The sequence below is a fragment of the Archocentrus centrarchus genome, chromosome 19 (genome assembly GCF_007364275.1).
Source record: "Archocentrus centrarchus isolate MPI-CPG fArcCen1 chromosome 19, fArcCen1, whole genome shotgun sequence".
Taxonomy (NCBI): domain Eukaryota; kingdom Metazoa; phylum Chordata; class Actinopteri; order Cichliformes; family Cichlidae; genus Archocentrus; species Archocentrus centrarchus.
Genome location: NC_044364.1, coordinates 22,051,364 through 22,072,588, shown reverse-complemented (window position 1 = coordinate 22,072,588; position 21,225 = coordinate 22,051,364). Strand labels below are relative to the sequence as shown.

Sequence of the window (21,225 nt, the reverse complement as noted above, 5' to 3'; positions counted from 1 at the left end):
TTTTAATTATTTGCCTTTCATGTAAATGTTTGTTTTGTTTCTCTCTTCCTATTTTCCATCTACTTCATCTCATTACTTCTTCTGCTTTTCCCTGCACTCCTTTTATTTTTCACGTCGCCCCGCTGACTCATACAGTAATAATGTCTGCTTCATCGCCCCCCTCCATCCACTCACAGTGTTCCTTCATTGGTTTCCTCCTGAGTCCAATTTACATTCAGCAGCTGGCCAGACATATTTCTTCCTCTGCAGATTCACCAAAATAAAATCCAGCACTAATGGATCCTCTCGGTGCTCGTTTGACTTGCCGGACAAAATAAAACTCTCAATCTAATGTTAAGTAGACCTTTAGGTGTATTTTTTCCACTGTAATAGCATTATCTTGAATACATAAATATTTCCAGTCTCAGAAATGTTGGCTGCCAGCAGTGAATTTCATTTTGACCAAGCTGTCGCAGGAATTTCAAACAACTGATTTGACGCTGTAGATTTTCACGTCTGCAATTCTTCAAACATCCACTAGATGCTGCTAGATATTGCTTTTTTATTATTTCATGTCAGCTTCAGTTCTGAGAAAGTTGTTTTACTTCTGCGTTATTCATTTAATTTTTAGCCATTTCTCTGATGCATCATTTATAAAAATTACATATCGGAAAACTGCTCCAGGTCTGAAAAGTGAAGCCAATGCTAAAGTTCCTTTAACCTGCATTCTCTCTAATGTCCAGCAGGGGACAACAGTCATGTCTGATTGTATAGAAGTCTATGAGAAAATGAGCCTCCTGCTAAGCTGGTCTGAGCTGAGTAAACTCTTTCGTCATGAGTTTATGGTCTCAGTCGCTGGTTTCAGGTCTGACTGAATAAAACATGAAGGTCACTTTGTAAATGATGATTCCATGAGAGTCTCAAAGGAGCAGGAAGCAGGGGAGAGTTTAGGATTTTGTCCTGGGAAAACTACTTGAATATTTATAGCACTAAGGTTAATAATGGTAGTCTTTTGCCAGGATAAGAACATAATTCAGAGTCTCATCTGCATATAATCTGAGTTTTACATTTAATCCATGTGGGATACCACCAAGTGGGAGCGCTTACAAAAACAAAGTCAGAGGTCTTCATACAGAGCCTTGTGGAACGCCACCATTTGTTTCCATGCAAAATAACAGAGTTCAGAGTATAAACTAAGAGGAGACAAAGGGGTTAACTTGGACTCTTCTGACACTGGTTTTTAAGTGATCAGCAGCAGCTGCCGCAAGTACATTTCCATCGGCAGAACTGATCCATGCAAACCTTCTAACATCAAATAAAATGCTGCCCTAAATTAAACACTGAATTAAAATATTGCTCTCTTTAATATTCATTCAACAGACTGTTATTACAGCTGAAAAATGAGGCTCTTTATGATTTTTGACATTTTGACACCAGAATATTTTCCTTTGTTGTGTGAGCTTCACAAATTAAAATAAATGACTTCCCTAACAAACCCGAGGATTTAAAGGTTGAATATCTAAGCTGTGAACAGGATTTGTATGCTGTTACATCAGTCTGAGTGAACTGTAAGTGTTTTCAGCTCCTATTAAATCAGACTCCCAGCAGTTTATATACCAGCAGCCTTTTTCTGAGCTTCCGGGAGACTGAACTGTGAGCTGTTTGACAGCTGGGAGTGTTGGTTTTTTCTCCTGTTTTCCATCTTTTCTCACTCTGTCTGTCTCTTTCAGTCCATTTCAATTAAAATGTGCTTTAGTGACTTGACAGGAAGGAAACCTTTGGCTCTGCTGTAATATCCTCTTTCCCTCTGTGGAGTCTCTTTGAGGCTCGGCTGTGGTTGATTCATCCCTCTCAGTGTTGGGTTTTCTTTGTGACGGTGGTTTGAAGGAGGAAGGAGCTCCTCCTCTCCTAAAAAAGTATACTGTATTTGAAAGCAGAGTTCATGTGTGGCACCAGCTGCTGAGAAAACCTGTAATTATGACTTGATAATTGAGAATTAGCTTCAGTTATGCTGGAAGAGACAATCACGGGGCTTAATTCAGATTTAATAGGTGATTTATTTGTCTTAATGAAAATGTTTTGTTCTGTAAACCAGTGACCAGAGGAAACACTGGAACAGGAAGCACATAGTTATATATAAATACTGATTATTTATGGCAATATCTTATTCACAAGTATCCTTTATTTTTATTTTTGTGGTTTCAGTTTCCTTGCTCCAGTTAGTTTTTTGTGATTTATATGTTAATTGTTTTAAATTAATTTGATGTATGAGATAAATTGTATCTTTTTTTATTGATTTGTATTTAAATGCTCTGTTTTTAATGTTTGTGGACCTTAATTTTATTTTATACAATTTTTATTGGAAATCTGTTAATGTTGATTTTTTTTAAAGCAGTGATGTTTTATTTTATTGTCATTTTACATCTGTAATGCAAACAGGGCCATCTCTCGCCTGTTTGGTTCCTTAGATAAGATTAGAATCTGGTGTTACTTATATGTGGTCCACAAGTATTTGGATAATGAAACATTTTTTTGCCTCTGTGCACCATCACAGTGGATTCGAAATCAAATAATTAAGATGTGATTGAAGTGCACATTCTCAGCTTTAATTCAAAGGGTTTGACTAAAGTAAACGTTTAGGAATCACAGCCATTTTTATACACAGTCCCCCAGAGGCTCATAAGTAATTGGACAATTGACTGACACAAGGCTTCATGGCCAGGTGAGACCTGTTCCTTCATTATTCCATAACAAACTGAAGCAGATCAAAGATCTGGAGCTCATTCCAAGCACTGGAGCTCTGAACATGAGGTCCAGAGAGATGTTTATGCCAAATAAATAAGGAATCATTAGGCTGGAAAACTAACATAAACCTTGAGGAGAGTGAGCAGAAACTTCAGCAGTGGTCAAACTAACAGTCTGATTCACTGTTAAAGAGAAGGAATGCAGTGAGAAGATCAGCAATACTAAAAGTGCACAATGGCAGAATTATTAGGAAGGCTCTCCATACAGTAATGAGGTCAGCAGAAAAAAAAATCATCAGGACGTCTCTTCCCCCTGTCCAGCACATCGCCACAAAATATTGTGTGACCAGAGGGCAGAACAACCAGGTTTTGCAACAGCTTCATCCCCCATGCAATCAGACTACTGAACTCCCTTTACTGAATGAATATTTACTACCAGAGATTTTTGAACAAATATATATATATATATATATATATATATATATATATATATATATATATATATATATATATATATATATATATTAGGATATTTGTCCTAACAGAAGACTCCTGTTCCTGTTTTGTCAGCCTGGTTCACTGATCAACAACTTCTTACAGACCAGGGCCAAAGGCACATTAAAAACATACTACACATTTATTTGGTTTTACATATAAACAGTTCATTATTGTAGCTATGGTGACTGAGTGTCTCTTACTGAGTGTCCCTGTAGATGTCAGGGCTACAGGCTGGTAGCCCTGATGTCACATCTAATGAAGACCCTCGAGAGGCTGGTCCTCAACCATCTTCGCCTCATGGTGACGTCTTCATTGGACCCGCTACAGTTCGCCTACTGGCCTGGCATCGGGGTGGATGACGCCATCATCTACCTCCTGCACCGAGCTCTGACCCACCTGGAGAAGCCTGGAAGCACTGTGAGGATCATGTTCTTTGATTTCTCCAGTGCTTTCAACACCATCCAGCCAGGACTTCTGAGAGAAAAGCTGGAGCTGTCAGGAGTGGACAACCACATGTCCCAGTGGGTACTGGACTACCTCACTGACCGCCCACAGTACGTGAGGACACAGGGCTTTGTCTCTGACAGGCTGGTCTGCAGTACGGAGGCCCCACAGGGAACGGTGCTGGCACGGTTCCTCTTCACCCTCTACACTGCAGACTTCTCCATCAACTCCCCACGCTGCCATCTGCAGAAGTTCTCTGACGACTCTGCCATAGTTGGCCTCATCACAGGTGAGGATGATTCAGAGTACAGACAGAGGACTCAGGACTTTGTGGACTGGTGCCAGCGGAACCACCTCCTGATCAACGCTGCTAAAACCAAGGAGCTGGTGGTGGATTTCCGCAAGCGCAGACCCACCACACTGACACCAGTGAACATCCAGGGAGTGGACATTGAGATAGTGGCCTCTTAGAAGTACCTGGGTGTTCACCTGAACAATAAACTGGTCTGGACTCACAACACTGATGCGCTTTACAGGAAGGGTCAGAGCAGACTCTACCTGCTGAGAAGGCTGAGGTCTTTTGGAGTGCAGGGGACACTCCTGAAGACCTTCTATGACTCTGTGGTAGCATCAGTCATCTTCTATGCAGCAGTATGTTGGAGCAGCAGCTTGTCTACAGCTGAGAGGAAGCGGTTAGACAAGCTCATCAGGAAGGCCAGCTCTGTTCTAGGATGTCCTCTCGACCCAGTGCAGGTGGTGGGAGACAGAAGAACTCTGACCAAAATAACATCACTGATGGACAGGGTCTCCCACCCCATGCATGAAGCTGTTGCTGAGCTGGAGAGCTCCTTCAGTGACAGACTGCTGCATCCTAAATGCACAAAGGAGCGTTATCGTAGATCCTTCCTCCCAGCAGCTGTAAGACTGTATAACCATCACTGCTCCCAACAAAAACAAGAATAGAACCAATAGTATGTATATATTGTATAGTAATGCATAGTATATTGTCATTTCCTGTAGTTATAATCCTGTACAGTATATATTATTTTATTTTATTATTATTATTATTCTGACATTTTTGCTGCTGTTACACCTAAATTTCCCCTTTGCGGGACAATAAAGGCTGTTCCTTCCTTCCTTCCTTCCTTCCTTCCTTCCTTCCTTATTACGGAGCTTATTTTTATGCTTTTTAATGTTGATGCTACTTTTTATTCTAACTTTGCTCTTTTAATGATGCTTCAATAATGCAGATGTTACTGCTTTAATTCAGACAGTATTTTTTTATGCCACAGAAAAGCTTGCAGCTTTAAACACTAATTTAAAGTCTTTTGCGGCTCCTGAACAGCAGAGTCAGGACTCTGAAGAGGGTTCGTTGTTTGGGGGCAGGAATCAGTGTGTTTCCAGACAGCCTGTCAGCTATGGATGGGGTTCGGTCTGGAACATGGATCAGCCAGAGGCATGAGAGCCTTTGTGAAGCCAGCAGTGGCTGGAGGATGTTTTGAATGGTCCTTTCGAGCACTCGTCAATTCCTTCAGTCGGCGTTTATGCACTCTGATCAGGCCAGCAGAGAAGAAGAGTGAGTTTTAAAGCTACAGCTCAAGCAGAACTGTGGCGGTTCAAACACTTTTCACAAGCAAAGAAAAACACTAAAATGGCCTTTTAAATATAAATGTTAGAGGTTTTCTGCCGAATCAGTCACTGAGAGCAGGTGGAGTTTGTTCAGCGCTCAGTCACAGCACAGACACTCGCTGGTTCTCCTGAGGGCAGATTCAGCTGATTGATCTCTGTTTGTCGCTGTGTTCACTGCAGATGTAGTCATCATCGTAACTCCTTGGAGTCTCTGAGAGAAACATCAACAGACTTTTGCAACCGGTGCTCTCAAACCACCAAAGGAGATGCTCATTAATGTAGTAACTGCTGTACAGACAATATCTGCATCATGTACTGTAAGGATTTCATTATAGGGAAATGTCAGACTTCTTGCATTTCAGCGTCTCCACAAATTTTCACTCAAAAATTGATTTGAAGAGTTTTTCTTGGATTTTTGGGGGCAAATATTGAATCAGATAATCAGGAAAAGAATTAAAAATGAGTCATAATAGAAATAACCATGAATTGCAGCCATAATATTTGTATGATTCCTACTTAAGCTTTAGATAATCTGAGAGGTTCTGAGATTAATCGAAGCCCTGTGGTGCATCATTAGTCGTCACTTTCAGTCGGTTTATTTTGCACATAAAGATTTAGAAATCTGTCCCTTACAGTGAAACTGCAGTTCAAAGACTGCTCAGCCTCCTGTTGAAGGTCTGTGTCTCTACAAGTGATGCAAGCTGTCAGGGTTAAACATTTCTCTGCCATACAGATCATTGTTAAATGGCAGGATCCTGTTTTTAGACTTGAAGGTTTTTCACTCTGACTCATGGACTTCAGGTTTATTTATAAATTTTCCAACAACAGGTAAATTGATATATGGGTCAGAGAAGGAGTTTCAGGTTTGTATGTTGTTGGTGATTTTAGACCAAACTTTGTCCTGATGTCGGAGGTTCGGAGTTGGAGAGTCTCCAGTTTTGGTGGACTTCATGTCGGTCTTGATGATTTTTAGATGAGATTTTTTTTTTAATTCAGTCTGATCTTTTTTGTTTGATATTTATTTGTATTGATCTTTTGTTTTTCAGCTGATTTGACATTTTGGCTTCAACTTTTGCTGGTCTGGAGTTTTTGTGGCAGTAAATTGTCCAAACAGGCTGATTATTTTGCACCAGCACAGGCCGGAGTCAAAAAGGAGAATAAACTACCGGAACTTTTTTGAGTTTGTTTCAGGCTGAAGTGTTGGTAATTACATTTTTTTTTTTTAAATGAGGAAGATTTTCTGACTTGACGCAATCACAATAAAAACAAAAACTGGTTTTCTGACCCTGATTTGTCCTTGTTCATCCTTCTTTGTACTTCCTTTCAGACTGGTTTTGGCTGAAGGCTTTTTGGGTTGCATAAACAGCCCAATACACCCGCCCACCAAAATAACAAAAATAAAAAACCCAACAGTTTTAAGATGAGTGGATTTGAGGATAAACTCCTGCAAAAAGTGTGTACATCAGTGGTGTTTCAAGCTGTGTGGCAGGTCACAGAGCCACAGGTGGGGTGGAAAAATTCGAATGAATTTACATTCAACTTTAATATAGTTCAGCTTATCTGTTGTTAATGACTGATAAAAATTGTGTGGAGGGAGGGTGTGAATGTTTTTTCAGCTTCTGAAGTGGACAGAAAACTGTACAGGATCAATCCAAAGTCCTGCAGGGCCCACTTCACATTTTTGAGGGCCATAAAAGTACATATATGTTCCCAGACAGGAAAAAGTTCTTATTCACAGTTTTTTTTCTCTAAGTTTTAAGGTGAAATATCAAGCAGTTATGTCAATTATTAATTTTTCTTCTTTCTGTTTCCTTATTTGCACTTCTTTAAAAAAAAAAAAATCTGTTTCCTGATGTTCAGAACTGCTCGCTTCATTTCACCTGACACAGAGGGAAGGATAGCTCAGCAGTGACAAGCTGTAGAAAATAGAAAGTAGAATAAGAACCTTTTTTTCTCAGAGTGAGAGCTCACAGTACTGACCCGTCGTCCTCCCTCCTCCTCCTCTCAGATCGAAGGAGCTGATAAAGGAGGCCATCTTGGACAATGACTTCATGAAGAACCTGGAGTTGTCTCAGATCCAGGAGATCGTGGACTGCATGTACCCAGTGGATTATGGGAAGGACTCCTGCATCATCAAAGAGGGAGACGTGGGCTCGCTGGTGTTTGTGATGGAAGGTGAGGAACCAATCAGAGTCTTCTCTGGTGTCTTCATTTGAAGCTCTCTGTGTTGAGTTTGTTCTGGTTTTGGGCTCCATAGTTTCGGTTTTGGTTCTTTATTTTGTTCCTGTGTTTGTCTCTCAGCAGGTTTTTTTTTTTTCTTTTTACATTTTCAGTTGAATTGGTTTGAAAATGATGAGGGATTCTGAGCTGGTCTGAAGGTATATTTGACTCAGCTCTGGAGGCTTTTAGACCTCAATCTGTTCAGGACTTTTTCACTCTGACCTCTTTTTCTGGCAGATTTTGACATTCAGACTTTTTTCTTTTTTCTTTTTTCTCCCAAATTTCTCAGTATTTTGGGAAAATTCTGGGATAAAAAACTACTTTTGATTTAGTGTCAGGTGATTTTGTCTCAGGTGCAGATTTTTGGCCTCTCCCTTTTCCACTGTGGTGGTTGTTACACTTGTGTTTTACAGATATTTAGCATCGCTCTGATACTGAGGGTTTTGAAGGACACTAATTCAAATGTTTTTCTCCTTGGATAAAATAAAAATAATCCAGCTTGAGGTCAGACGTGCTGTAGTTGAAATGCAGCTTCATGTGCTGTGAGTTTGTGTTAAACCTGTGTTTGGTGACACAAAGCACATCTCGTCACTCTGCTGCTTTTTAAATGAACCGTCTCACTTTATTAACACTATAGGAAGGCGACTCTTCAGTTTTCTTTTATTTCTTAAATGTAAGTGTATGATTTTTTTATAAGAGTTTGAGATTTATGAATGATCCTGTTTAAGAGTTTCTCCAAACTTAAACAGTGTCATGTCCTGGGCCGTTTGCCCAACATTTTGTGTTTTTAGTTTATTTCCTGAGTGTGTCCTCCCCAGTATGTTTGTCATGTTCCCAGTGTTGTGACTCGTCTGCGTGTTCCTTGGTTTATCACTTCCTGTTTTATTTTGTCAGTATGATTTCCCTGTGCTTCGTGTCTAGTTTTGCTTCCCCCCGTGTGATTAGTTTCATTTGCCTCACCTGTTGTTCCCTGCTGTTTCCTCTTGCCCTGATTACCCATTGTGTATTTTAGCCCTCAGTTTTCATTTGTTCTCTGTTGCGTCGTTGATGTTTTGTGCCCGCATGTTCCAGTGTTCCTTGTGTTTTCCCTTCGTCACCCCTCCGTTGGATTTTGGTGTTCATTCTCCTCCGAGCCTTAATAAACCTCCTTTAAGTTATGTTTACCTCTGGAGTCCTTCGTTTTTGCCCTTCCTCACCCGTTTCCTCCCCAGCCATGACAAACAGCCGTGTTGGTGAATAGCTTTCATTTTTAAAAGAGGTTTGAAGATGAGCCAAACCTTTAAAATCACAGAAACAGGAAAATGTTCTGGTGCAAAGAATATGTGATGAAGAAAAGATTCGTTCCTTTAACAGTGGATGAGAAATAAGATTTCAGCTTTCAGTTTCTTCTTCTCGAAAAGACTAAATGTCAAACTCATTTATTCTTTAAGGACTAAAGTTCATTCAGTGAATAATTTCGGAAATGTTCTGTGTGATGATGACATCATGTAAAGCGTAGCGACCTGGAAACCAGCAGAGTCTTTGAGCTTCGTGACATTTCCGGCTGCACCGCAGGAAAATGTTGCTGCCCAAGTTTCCCAGAGCTCCATTCGACCTTCAGGAAGAACTTTCCTCAGCTGTTGGGAAAGTGTCAGAGCAGCACTGCGTTGCATAACGTGTCAGAGGGCCTGAAGGTTTTCACCTCCACTCTGCTGCTGGTTTCTCTGCTGCCACCACGCCACGCACAGCTTCTGCAACTGCGAGGAAAAGAAGAAATCAAATAAGGTGATGAAGCTGCAGCTTCGCCAGCAGGTTTTACATTACAGGACAAAATATCATAAAAATCATCCTGTAGTTAAAAGTAATTCAGTGTAATCCCAAATCTGAATAAAAACTAAGGCTCCAAAATCAGGGGATAAAAAGTTGAGTTTAGAAGAGTTTAAAAGTCACTGTGTTTACATCCACAGCCAGTCGATGAAGAGTCACTGAGAGGACAATGAAGAGTCACACTGTCTGCATTTTAACCAACAGCAGCAGAAAATGCACAGACAAGAAAGAATGATGGGAATGTATCGGAGGAGACGCTGCTGCTGCTTTATGCTGCACGAGGTCACTGCTCACAAAAACTGTGACATCACTATGAGCACTTATACTCACCTGAATCACTGCAGTCAGAAAGAAACACCACTCATCTGTTGCTGTTGTCGGCTCGAGGTTCATACATTTATCAGCCAGGACTGCGATTCACTTCCCTTTTTTTTATGGCTGTCTTTTGCACTTTGTCTACTGTAGCTCTTTGTCCTCTGCACACTGATGTGTTTCTCTGACACTTAATAACAATGAAAACTTGGTGAGGTAAGAAAGAGGTGAAGGTTTGGGGTAAAATACATCCTTTCACTGCAGTAACCCTGCACATCAGAACATTTTTGTGAGTGACAACTTTGTCTAACTGATGGAATAAGTGCTGCCACAGGACTAGTTGTGTGTAAATGACAATGGTGGGTATTATACACTGAGATGAAGCTCTTCTTCTTCCTCTTCATTTTCTTCTTCTTTCAGCTGCTTCCACCATTCCCAGCAGCCTCCTCTGGATGTCAAAAAGCTGATAACAGCCATGTTTTGTCAGTATCTCTGAGATGAACTGACATGTTTTCACCTGCAAGTTTTCTCATGCAGATAACTATCTGTAGAGATCAGGCTGAATTATCCTCAGAGAAACATATTTAGTTGTCCCTAAATTCATCCACAGCCTGAAAACAGTACAGATATATGAAATATATGAAGGGTTAAGCTGCTGTAGCACAGTAAACGTTAACATTCCCGTCAGTCCGATTTCTTTCAACCTTCTAATAAGAACTTCGCTGTTTCTGCTTAGAAGGTTTAGAACATGAGCAGCGTGGTTCCTTTTTGTTTACTTTTCATTCACCTTGGCCCGAAGCATTTGGTGCTCATTAGTTGTGTTGAAGGACGCTCGGACAGGAGGAGCCGGGGATCAAACCAGTAACCCTGCAGCCTCTCTCCGCTGTTCCTAGCTCTGGAGCTCTTTTGTTGTATTTATAGCTGCATTTGAGGTTATTGTGTTACATAAGAAGCCTGTTTAGAAACGTGATCCTCCCACTGAAAACACACACAGGGTGATGCTGAAGCTCCACTCAGGACAGTTAACCTGCACACTCATGTGCATCTAGTTAGTCATCCATTCAGCACTGTTTTAATGAAGTCATGGTGTATGTTTGGGAACAGGAGCAGGGTATTTTTTTAATGGTGGGTTTTGCTGAGTTTGATGAATTTAAAATGTATATTTTCTCTTAATATTCTCCTGGAATGACTCCTGAGACACAGTTGGTTTTCTCCTGAGAACAAACTGCTTTATTTGTTAGTTTTATAAAACAATGTGGTATCTCATCCCCTCAGCAGACCTTCAAACCTGCCGACAGTCAGACTGTCACTCCCTATTTTCAGGACATTTTAAATCTCTTTGTCCCAGTCATGGTGGACTTATAGGCACAACAATTCTCCAGATGGCCAATCCTCCATGTCGGTGGGTGGCAGGCAGCGAGTGGTGTGAAACAACTGATGACATTTATATCTAAGTAAAAGCTGCTGGGTGAATAACACCCATGCTGAAATTCAGAGTGAGTCCTCACAATGTGAAAAAAGATTGTTTTGTCAGATTGTATATGAAAAGGATGTAAGCTAATCAGCAATTCAATGTTAAAATGAGCCGTTTTCGAATGGAGCATGGTGTGGTGGACGAGGTTCAGGCAGGCAGATTTTGTGTGTGTGTGTGTGTGTGTGTGTGTGTGTGTGTGTGTGTGTGTGTGTGTGTGTGTGTGTGTGTGTGTGTGTGTGTCCGTGAGAGGAACTATACTGACTTGTGAGGGCATTTTTTCAGGTCCAGGTCAAAACCTGTTTGGGGTTGAAATTTGCTTCAAGGGCTCAAATCAGGTTATAGTGAAATGAGTGAACTCAGAAAATGTGTGTATTTCAATTGTATTTCAACTATTTGCTCTACTCAGAGTACAGAACTGTGCAATTAATGAATTTATTTTGAATGAAATTTTGGCTTCTGAAGATTATTAAAACAAGACAACTCTGCTGTGCATTTCAGCCCTTTTGGCCCTCCATAAAACTTCAAATTCCCTCCCAGCCAGGCTGAAGAGGTTCCATTTGCTTCATATTTATTTAACTTTTAGGCTTTTAAAATTATACCTGACGTTCAAGGAAATCCACATAATTAAAAAGATAACTTTCCTCTTTTTTAAGGTTAAACAAATCCACTGATTTTTAAGTTTATGAAATTTGTGCGAATCTTAATCTTGAGTTTTACTATTTTTGAGCAGCACTGACAGATTAATGCCTGTGCTCTAAGAGTGGGAAAGTGATAATTAAATGTATTTTATCCAAAAGTTTGTTCCTGTTGCTCCAATATGAAAACTGTTGGTCAGTGTGAATATATTCCTTTCAGACACACACCTTTTAAAAGTGTACACATCTGCAGCACCTTGTGAGTAGGTTCATCATCAGTTGATGTAGATTTAGCTGGCACTTGCTATATGAATGCCTTCAACTTAGAAATATGGTGTCTAACCAGATATTTACTCTGGATGGCATTACCTTGGCCTCCAGTAACCCTGTGAGGAATCTTGGAGTCATTTTGGACCAGGATATGTCCTTCAATGCACATATTAAACAAATATGTAGGACTGCGTTTTTGCATTTGCAAGATATCTCTAAAATTTGAAGCATCCTGTCTCAGAGAGATGCTGAAAAGTGAATTCTTGCATTTATTAGTTTGAGGCTGGACTGTACAGTTCCATGAAAAGCCTTCAGCTGATCCAGAATGCTGCAGCTATAGTACTGACAGGGACTAAAAAGAGAGAGCAGATTTCTCTCTGGTAGTCCTGAAGACAGTGTGGTTGAAGTTTGACCTGACGGTAGCAGGGTGATGGTAGCTGAAGCTGATGGTAAAATGTCAAAACAGTTCAGATTTATCTCTTCTCTGGTTCACGTTCTGCGCCTTGTCCAAGAGGTGGTGTACCACAAGGCTCTATATGAGGATCTCTGATTGGTTTGTTTACATCCCACTTGATTTTAAAAGAATGTGAGTTTATATGCAGAGAAGCATCTGATTTATGCTACAAACCTGCCAGCATACCCTGATTATTATCTCTAACTTTGTCTCAGCTCTGTTGCTTTAAATGCTCAAGTAGTTTTCAGATATGTGTCAAGCTTATTAATGTTTTGTCATGGTCCTGGGCCTTTTGCCCAGTGTTTTGTGTTTTTGTTGAGTTCCTGATATTGTAAATGTCAAATGGACTAGTTCTTATATAGTGCTTTTCTACTTTATCTGAGCACTTAAAGTGCTTATGCAACACATTTACATTTACCCATTCATACAAGCACTTCCATTTGAAACTAAGCTAAGTGCTTTTTTACTGTCTAATATTCACACAATCATACTCCAATGCTTGCGAATATCTGAGAATAATTTTTGTTCACAAAATTGTGTAACAACCATGTAACAAAATACAACTTCCTGTTCAAAGAGGAAGCTTAGTTTATATACATATCAGGTCCATCTAATCACAAATATTAAAAATGCATCACAAACAGGAGCTCAGGTCTTAGGAGGTTAATGTTGGATCGTCCCTCATTGTAGTGAGTCTTCCTGTGCTGGTTCCAGTTTGACTGAGTAGCCGTGTTCTTTACATTTAATTTATTCCCTGCTTCCTGCCAGCAATTAAAGTTGTGTTTTAACTTCATCTCTGTCTCTGAGCCTTGCATGTTGGGTCCACAGCCTGCCTGCTTCACTACCGTATCATGAAAGTTTTGAGTTTCTTGGACTTTGTCTATTTAAGTTGTCTATTTAAGCCTTCAGTTTTGCATCCTGTGTCTCATCTGCTGTAATTCAGTTCAGCCTTGTCTCGTTCTCCCCTGCTGTCTCCTCTTCCCCTAGTCACCCTTCTGTGTACTTATTGTCTCAGTCTCCCTTCGTCCTGTGTCAGAGCATCTGCCTTAGTTCCTGTTTACCTGGAGCTAGTGTTCCTTAGCTCCAGTGTGTTCTTCTAGTTTGTACATTTCTGTAGTTTATAGTTTAGTTTCCTTTGTACATTAATTTTCATGTTACTTTCAACCTGCCATCAGCCTGTCAATAAACGGCTCGCCTTTTGTTCATCTCAATCTGCCTCCACGTGTCTCAACACAACATCCAGTCTGCACATACTGTAGATCACACAGACACGTAGAAGGTCTAAGAAACTCTCCTGGAAAACTTCAGCCTTCATAAGAGAAGAACAGAGGAGAATGACTTCTAGTAGCTGATGGAACTCTAAAAGTATTAATTCGTCCAGAATCACAAAAGCTTCAGCTGGAAACCTCATCTGTCCAAGCTTCACAGAGCATAGAGCCGTGGAGCAATGCATCTTTGTTCAACAACCAGGTGCAACATCAGACATAAAAACAGGAAATATATCAGACAGACCTGGCTGAAATTCATCCAGGGAGGGCAAATGGTTTCCTGATAAATGACTGGAACATTTCATAAATATGATAAACACATTTTTAGGTGTTTGTTTTGTTAAGGCTACGCTGTGAAAATGCAGCATGAATTCATCTGTTGTGTTTGAGATTATGTAAGAGTGTTACATGTAAGGGTTAAGTGCTGATCTTCGGTAAGGGTTAGGGGGATGAGCTCATGAATGCATTATATCAATGAGGGTCCTCACAAATGTATATTTACAAACGTGAGTGTGTGTTATGGGGGCGGGAGGAGGAGGCGGGGGGCGCAGATGGTGGCTAAATATACCGATTACTGTCACAGGAAGAGGAAGCCATCCCTAAAAACAGACCACGACACAGATTGATTGTGTGTGTGTGTGTGTGTGTGTGTGTGTGTGTGTGTGTGTGTGTGTGTGTGTGTGTGTGTGTGTGTGTGTCACTCATGTTGTGGGGACATAAATCTGTCACAGTTTGCTTCACTTTTCAGAACAAAAGTCCTCAGATGGAAAAGTAGCAAGTTTGGTTTGAGGTCAAAGTCACTGAGATGGAAACACTGCTCTTTGTGTGTGTGTATGTATGTGTGTGTGTGTGTTATAAACATGATGCTCATTAATTCTGTGTTTGGAGGAAGAAACAGATGCAGCAGTTTTGTCTCATTATGTAAAAGACACACACACACACACACACACACACACACACACACACACACACACACACACACACACACACACAATCAATCTGTGTCGTGGTCTGTTTTTAGGGATGGCTTCTATCTTTGTGAAGACCCTCAGCAGCACAGATGGTCCGCTCCATCTGCGGGTTCCAAACTGGACCCTGAGACCCGGTCTGAACCTCTGAGTGGCCTCTTGAAAAAGTGAGGACCGTCCAGAAATGTCCTCACTGTGACGGTGTAGTACAAAAACACACAGGCACACACACACAGGCACACACACACACGCACACACACACACACACACACACACACTTCTCTGGTAGATGTGGTTGGCATGGCAACATGTTAGATGACAATATTTGGCATTTAAATGTTTTCACACTTTAGAAATTTGGAATCTGTGTTTTTTTAAAAAGGAAGAATAAAAACATACGAAGGGATGGGAAAGGGAAGGTGGAGAGAGGAAGATGAGAAGAGGAGGAAAGAGAGGAAGTTAGCGAGCAGAACGAGATGGAAGAAAGCATATGAGAGACAAGGGAGGTGGAGGGAAAGAGGAAAAGCAGATAGGAAAATAAGGAGAAGCAGCATGAATAGGTGGAGGAGAAAGAAATAAAGGAAGGTATGAAGTGGAGAAAGGAAAAGGGAAAATACAAAAAATGGTAGAGGTTTAAGGTAGAGGAAGAAGGAAATGGAGGGACAAAAAAAAGAAGGAGGCTGACAAAGAAGGATGGATCTAAGAAGACAAGGAAGGGAAAAGGAAATGGTAAACGATCTAGTTGCTGTATAGCTCTTTTCTACTCTAGCTGAGCACTCAAACCGCTTTATACAACACGTTTAAAATATGGAAAGTGGTGAGGGAAGCGTAAAGAAGAAGAGATGGAAAGGTGGATATGAGGACAGAGGGAAGGAAAAGTGGAGGGAAAAGGAGAACAGGAGATTGTAGTTTTGGTTTCATATATCTGGAATATGAGCACAATGTGTTTTGGCATCATTTTGCTGAAACACAGTAAGAAGAAGACATCATCTTGATGATATTAGAGTAACTGCAGTTTTTGCCACTGCAGCTTTATTCGCCACCTCTTGATTCACACTGTATATGAACCTATGGCTTGTCAGTGGAGCGCAGCAGAAATCACATTAATTGTGTGTTTTTTCTGACTGTTAAAAGACCTGTAGCCCTTTTTTTCACACCACCCGAGACAACTGAATGAGAAGAAAAATCTGCTGGATGCCCGAGCTGCAGACTCTCCCCTCTGCCTGACACGGTTACACACATCAGGCGCTCATTTAAACTGAAAGATGACATTTTTCCTGAGCTGAGCACGATGTCCTCATTACTGAAAGTGATTTCTGTTTAGAAACACAATCTAAAAAAATAATTTATCGACCCAGCTGTTCAATGAGCTGTAACCTGCAGAACAGCTTCTGTTCAACATCGGTGTTTTACTCAACCACAGCGTGCTCGATGCGCTCAAATGAGAGCTGTCTGCGTCTTGAGCTGAGCTCCTTCAATATGCCAACTGATCATTACATTCTCTTAGCAGCGCCTCCTGTTTGCTGTACCGTAACTTGCAGACAGTGAGTCCACAGCAGCAGTTTATTAGTTTTAACATTCGCTCCCTGAGAGATTATTCAGTTCACAAAGTGACTTTGCTTCTGGGATTATTACCTTGAAAACTTAATTCCCCTGTAATTGATTATAAAACTCCTTTAAACCTTTTCACTTTTAAAAATAATATTAATAATATAAAGAAAAAGATTATCAATAAAGAAGAGGATCAGGATTTTTATAGTCATAGTAGCTTCACCCTATGGAAAGATAAGAGAATCTTCACACCTAAGGGCCCCAGAAACTGAATTTAAGGGTTCAGCTGATACACACACTTCACTATTTGTTCTAACTTCAACCTTCAAACTGGACTGGGAACAGTGTCCTGACGTGAGTATGAAACTCCCACTGGCCCTCAAAAATGCAGGCACACAGGTGTGTGTGTGTGTGTGTGTGTGTGTGTGTGTGTGTGTGTGTGTGTGTGTGTGTCCACCTACATACGAGTTATCACCCTTATTCATGCATTATGTAAAACACTGATCACTGTTTCCTGTCCTGGACATTATGACGTGTGAGATTGTTTTTAGCTGCTTCTGCACGTTTTATCGATTCGTCCTTTGATTTCTTATCAGATGCATTAGAAGAAGCTCGAGCTGCAAATAAAACACGTTTCCTTGCAGCCTGAAGCTCATCAGTGTGCTGCTCTGTGTGTGCTACGGCCACAAAGCTCTGAATATATCAGAATCTAAGAAAAGTAGTAACCAATATTTTATCACAAAATAAAATAATAATTTTAGAAAAGTCCCTAAAAATTGTGAAAAAATATATTTAAAAAATAATTTTAAGAAAAGATGTGTATTATTTTAGATGAATAAAATCCCTAAAAAACGCAAATACATTTGCTTTTTTTGATGGATGGATGGATGGATGGATGAATGGATGGATGGATGGCTATTTGAAAATTGCTCAGTAGAAGGTAAAAAAAAATACCCAGGACTTCACAGACTTGAAGTACTCATGTTGGTCTGATCAGAATATGTAACTTAATCACTGAGTCTCATATTTTAAACAGTTAAACGTCAGTGAGCTCTGTGAGATCAGAAGAAGAAGCAGCGCTCTGGAGGAAAACGAAGCCAGGCTGCTCTCAGATGAGTTTTTCAGCCTCTTTGTGTAAATCTGAAGCTTTCTCAGACTGTTTTCTTTTGTTCGACTTTTACAAAGACCTGTTTCTGTGTGCAGTCGGCTGCTCGTACCTCTGACAAAAGCTCAATTTTCACTCTGCGTAATGAGAAGCAGCTTCTGTAATGAATCCATGTCTGCTCGGAGCTTTCTGCTCGTTTAGCTGTGTTTCATGATCCCTTCCTCCTCGCCACCCTCCTGCTGGTTTAATGAGTTTCTAAAAGCACAGCTCAACATCAGCCTGTCGGGTGGATGCAGATTATTTTTTTTGTTTGCGGGAACAAAGACAGAAATCTGAGAAACTGAAGGTCTCTCTCTCGTCCTTGTTGTTTGTCAGTGTTACAGCTTCAAATTAACCTCCCAGTTTGGGCTAGATTTAAACAGTTTGCTTCTCTGAGGGGGAAATTTGGGTTTCAGAAGTCAATACAAACTGACTGCCACCTGGCTGCCAGTCCTACTCTGATTGTTAGAATCACATCTTTATTTCTGTTCCCACATTTCCAGCTTGTGTTTTTTATAAACTTCAAACTGAAATGTCTCATTAGTTGTTGGAAGAATTGTGATGAAAAGTGGTGCAGATGTTCATGGTCTCCTCAGGATGACCTCGCTGACTCTGATTAATGTCCGAGCACTACCAGGAGGCTAGGTGACGACCTCTTAAAGTCTGGGGCTACTGTGAAGCGGGTGGGGGTCTTTACATGTTTTCTCATTGTTGCACCATTGCTGTAGGATAGATTGGTCATATTAGAGTATTTAAAAGTGTTTATCTTGCTTAAGATGAAAACTCAAACTTTTATTTGATGCTGGCAGACATAGTATGGCATAAATTTGGACGTTTACAGAATTTCAGGAGAAATTTAAGGGCAGATTGTGAAGTATAAACTGATGGAGAAGTGTGCTGGTTTATTGATCTAGTTGTAAACTCTTTCCAAAGCAGAACCTGTCACTCTCTTTCATCGTTCCAAAAAGCTGCTGGATGTGGATCTTAAGCGAAGCTGTGTATTTAAATAACTGTGTCATCTGCATAAAAGTGCACATTTGCATCAGCAACCTAATAAATTTGAATATTAACAAAGTGTTTGTTTTTTTTAACTGACCTCTGAAACATACAAAGGAAAGAATGTGCTATATCAAACACTGCTGTTAAACCTGATCCTTTCAGTACTGTTTTGTTGTATTTGGTTCTGTTTTTTTTAGTCTTGTTTGAGTCCATGACTTCTCTGAACTGTGTTGTGTGAGACTCACATACCTGCCAGTTCTTTTCATCACTTTTAAAAAGATCTCTCTCTTTGTCTCTGCAGTAGTTGGTCGCCCACGCTCTCCTTTTTGTTGTTCTGTCACTCTGTCCACCTTCTCTGTTATTAACATGGTAAAAACATTTTCTCTGCTCTGACCTGCAATTCCTCCTCTAATGAGCTCAGTGTGGGCTCATGTCTCTCTTGTTTGATGTCTTCAGTCCTGTTTGATGCTCAGGAGCTCTGAGACTCCCTTGAAAGCAGCACCCGGGTGTTTGTGTGCTCTTTACTGCTACAAATTCCTGTTATTATGTAATACTGTGCATAACAGTTAGTTTTGTTAGTGAATATTATGTACACTATATAAATGTATTGATTAATCATTCAGCAGAAGCTGTAAAATGTCAGAAAATACTAGCTTTGCCCAGTTTATTTGATTAATGATTATGTTTAGTCAATTATTTTTCATCTACAAACTAAATTTTAGTCATTGCAGCAGAATTAAAATACATAAATTCTAAGTGAACTTTAGCACCATGCACAGAGTGTTCAGTGGAGAATTTCCAACATGACTGACTAAATATAAGAATAAAAGATGGTGTGATGCTTCATGAGGATCATGTGGTGACCTCTCAGCCCTCTGAGGTGTTTCTGATACTCATCTGTAAACAGCGATGATACAACACATGACGCAGGCCTGAAATGAGAAGTGTGTGAGTGTGTGATTAGTCTAATGATCATTACAATTTGCAATTACAACCTCAGTTCCTGTGTGTGTGTTTATCTCACCATTTAACATAATCACCACCGTCTCTGTGTGCGTGTGTGTGTGTGTGAGAGAGAGAGAGAGCGAGAGAGAGAGACAGGCACAGGGTTAATTAACATGTGTGTGTGTGTGTGTGTGTGTGTGTGTGTGTGTGTGTGTGTGCGTATGTTTATAATACCTTGTGGGGACAATTTTCCTGACATATACTACGTTGTGGGGACCAATTGCTCCTTGTGGGGACTGGAACCTTGTCCCCACAAGGGGAAACCCTGTTTTTGGGTCAGGGGTCAGAGTTAGGGCTAAGGTATGAATTGAGTTTAGGTTAGGGTTAGGTATGTGATGGTTAGGGTTAGGAAAAGGGTAAAGGTAAGGTTTAGGCTGTAGAAATGAATGGAAGTCAATGGAAATTCCCCACAAAGATAGAAAAACACACTTGTGTGTGTGTGTGTGTGTGTGTGTGTGTGTGTGTGTGTGTGTGCATGACTTTCTATACCGGTGGGGACAATTGTCACACCAAGCTGTTGTTGTGAGGACATCTCTGTATTGTGGGGACATGTTAGGGTGGTCCTCCCACCATAGTGAAGATTCTTGGTAACATGTCATCCTCTGAGCTGATGTTAAGGGATTATATTACAGCCTCTAATGGCAGTGAAGTGATGCTCAGTGACGATCATCAAAGATTCAGAACTTAAGGCTCCCAATTTAATAAAATGCATTTAAAATCCACCTGCGATCAGAACTGCAGGGGACAAAAGGCGAGTAAAATAGCTTTAGATTTATACATCAGGGATGCACCTCATGTTTTATTAAAAAATATATGACAAAAGACCTTAAACTGCTACTGTACTTCCAGCATCAGCACTGAAGGTTTAATCTCAATAATGCTGAGCTTGAGCATTTTAAATGTCCATTATGCAAATTTTTTTCATTTTTTTTCATGTGACACCACCAACTGAATAGGAATTACCAAAGATTTATGTAACTTAACAATAATCATGCAAGTCTGTGGCCGTATAAAGCATGGATGAGCTTGCAAGTGTATGAAGTGTGTGCAGAAAGCAAATTAAGATGACCCAAACCAAAGACCCAAATAGGGACGGCAGCAACACCATCACAGAACCCGAGCAGAGCAGCAGCGGAGACCAGGAAGGCCTAGAGAGGCGAGGTCTTAAAAAGCCCAGACCAGATGTTCTGCATTTCCAGTCATCTCCTGGATCTCCACCCAAGCAACTCCTGCAACCCAGAAACCACACACACACACACAGAGACTGCACAGAGGCCTGAGTCTGTAGCACAGGTATTTTAACCTTAATGGGGTTATGCATCACATGACTCACACCTTGAGTCACACCATAGTTCCCATGATTCTTACAACGCATGTGATAACATGGTAAGCCAATGACTCTGAAGACCACCTCCAAGGGAAAGCCACCTGGGACTTCCTGTCAGCTCTTAGACCTGAAGAAACCTTTAAGAGGAGGTGAAACATCTTCAAGAACCTAAAAGAGAAATCCAGTGGCTTTAATCTCAATCACTTAAGACTAACCTAACCCTGACCTGCAAAACTGAGAACCTCCACTAATTACTAATGTCACCAAATGACCGGCTCCCAGCACAACACAAACTCCACATAAGGACAAAATCTATAAGGTGATGTGGCTTCACATAGCAAAGTGACTTTATCAACTAAGGTTATAAACTCACATTAATCACATTTATGCAGTGTAGCTAACTTATAGCTAGTTAATTTTATATGATTACTAACAAAATCATAGAGTGTAAATGATGGGCTGTCTTGCCAAATGACCTCAGCAGCTAATGTGATCCAT

The 21,225-nt window shown here is 40.5% G+C and overlaps 1 protein-coding gene across 2 annotated transcripts in view; it reads left to right on the top strand.

Moving 5' to 3' along the window:
* The window catches only part of LOC115798683 (cGMP-dependent protein kinase 1-like), an 80,918-nt gene that overhangs the window by 19,537 nt on the left and 40,156 nt on the right, over positions 1-21,225 (top strand). For both annotated transcript variants that reach the window (XM_030755620.1, XM_030755619.1), the window contains exon 2: positions 7,303-7,469. In XM_030755620.1, the coding sequence (XP_030611480.1) occupies positions 7,303-7,469 (167 nt within the window). The remainder of the gene's footprint in view (positions 1-7,302; positions 7,470-21,225) is intronic.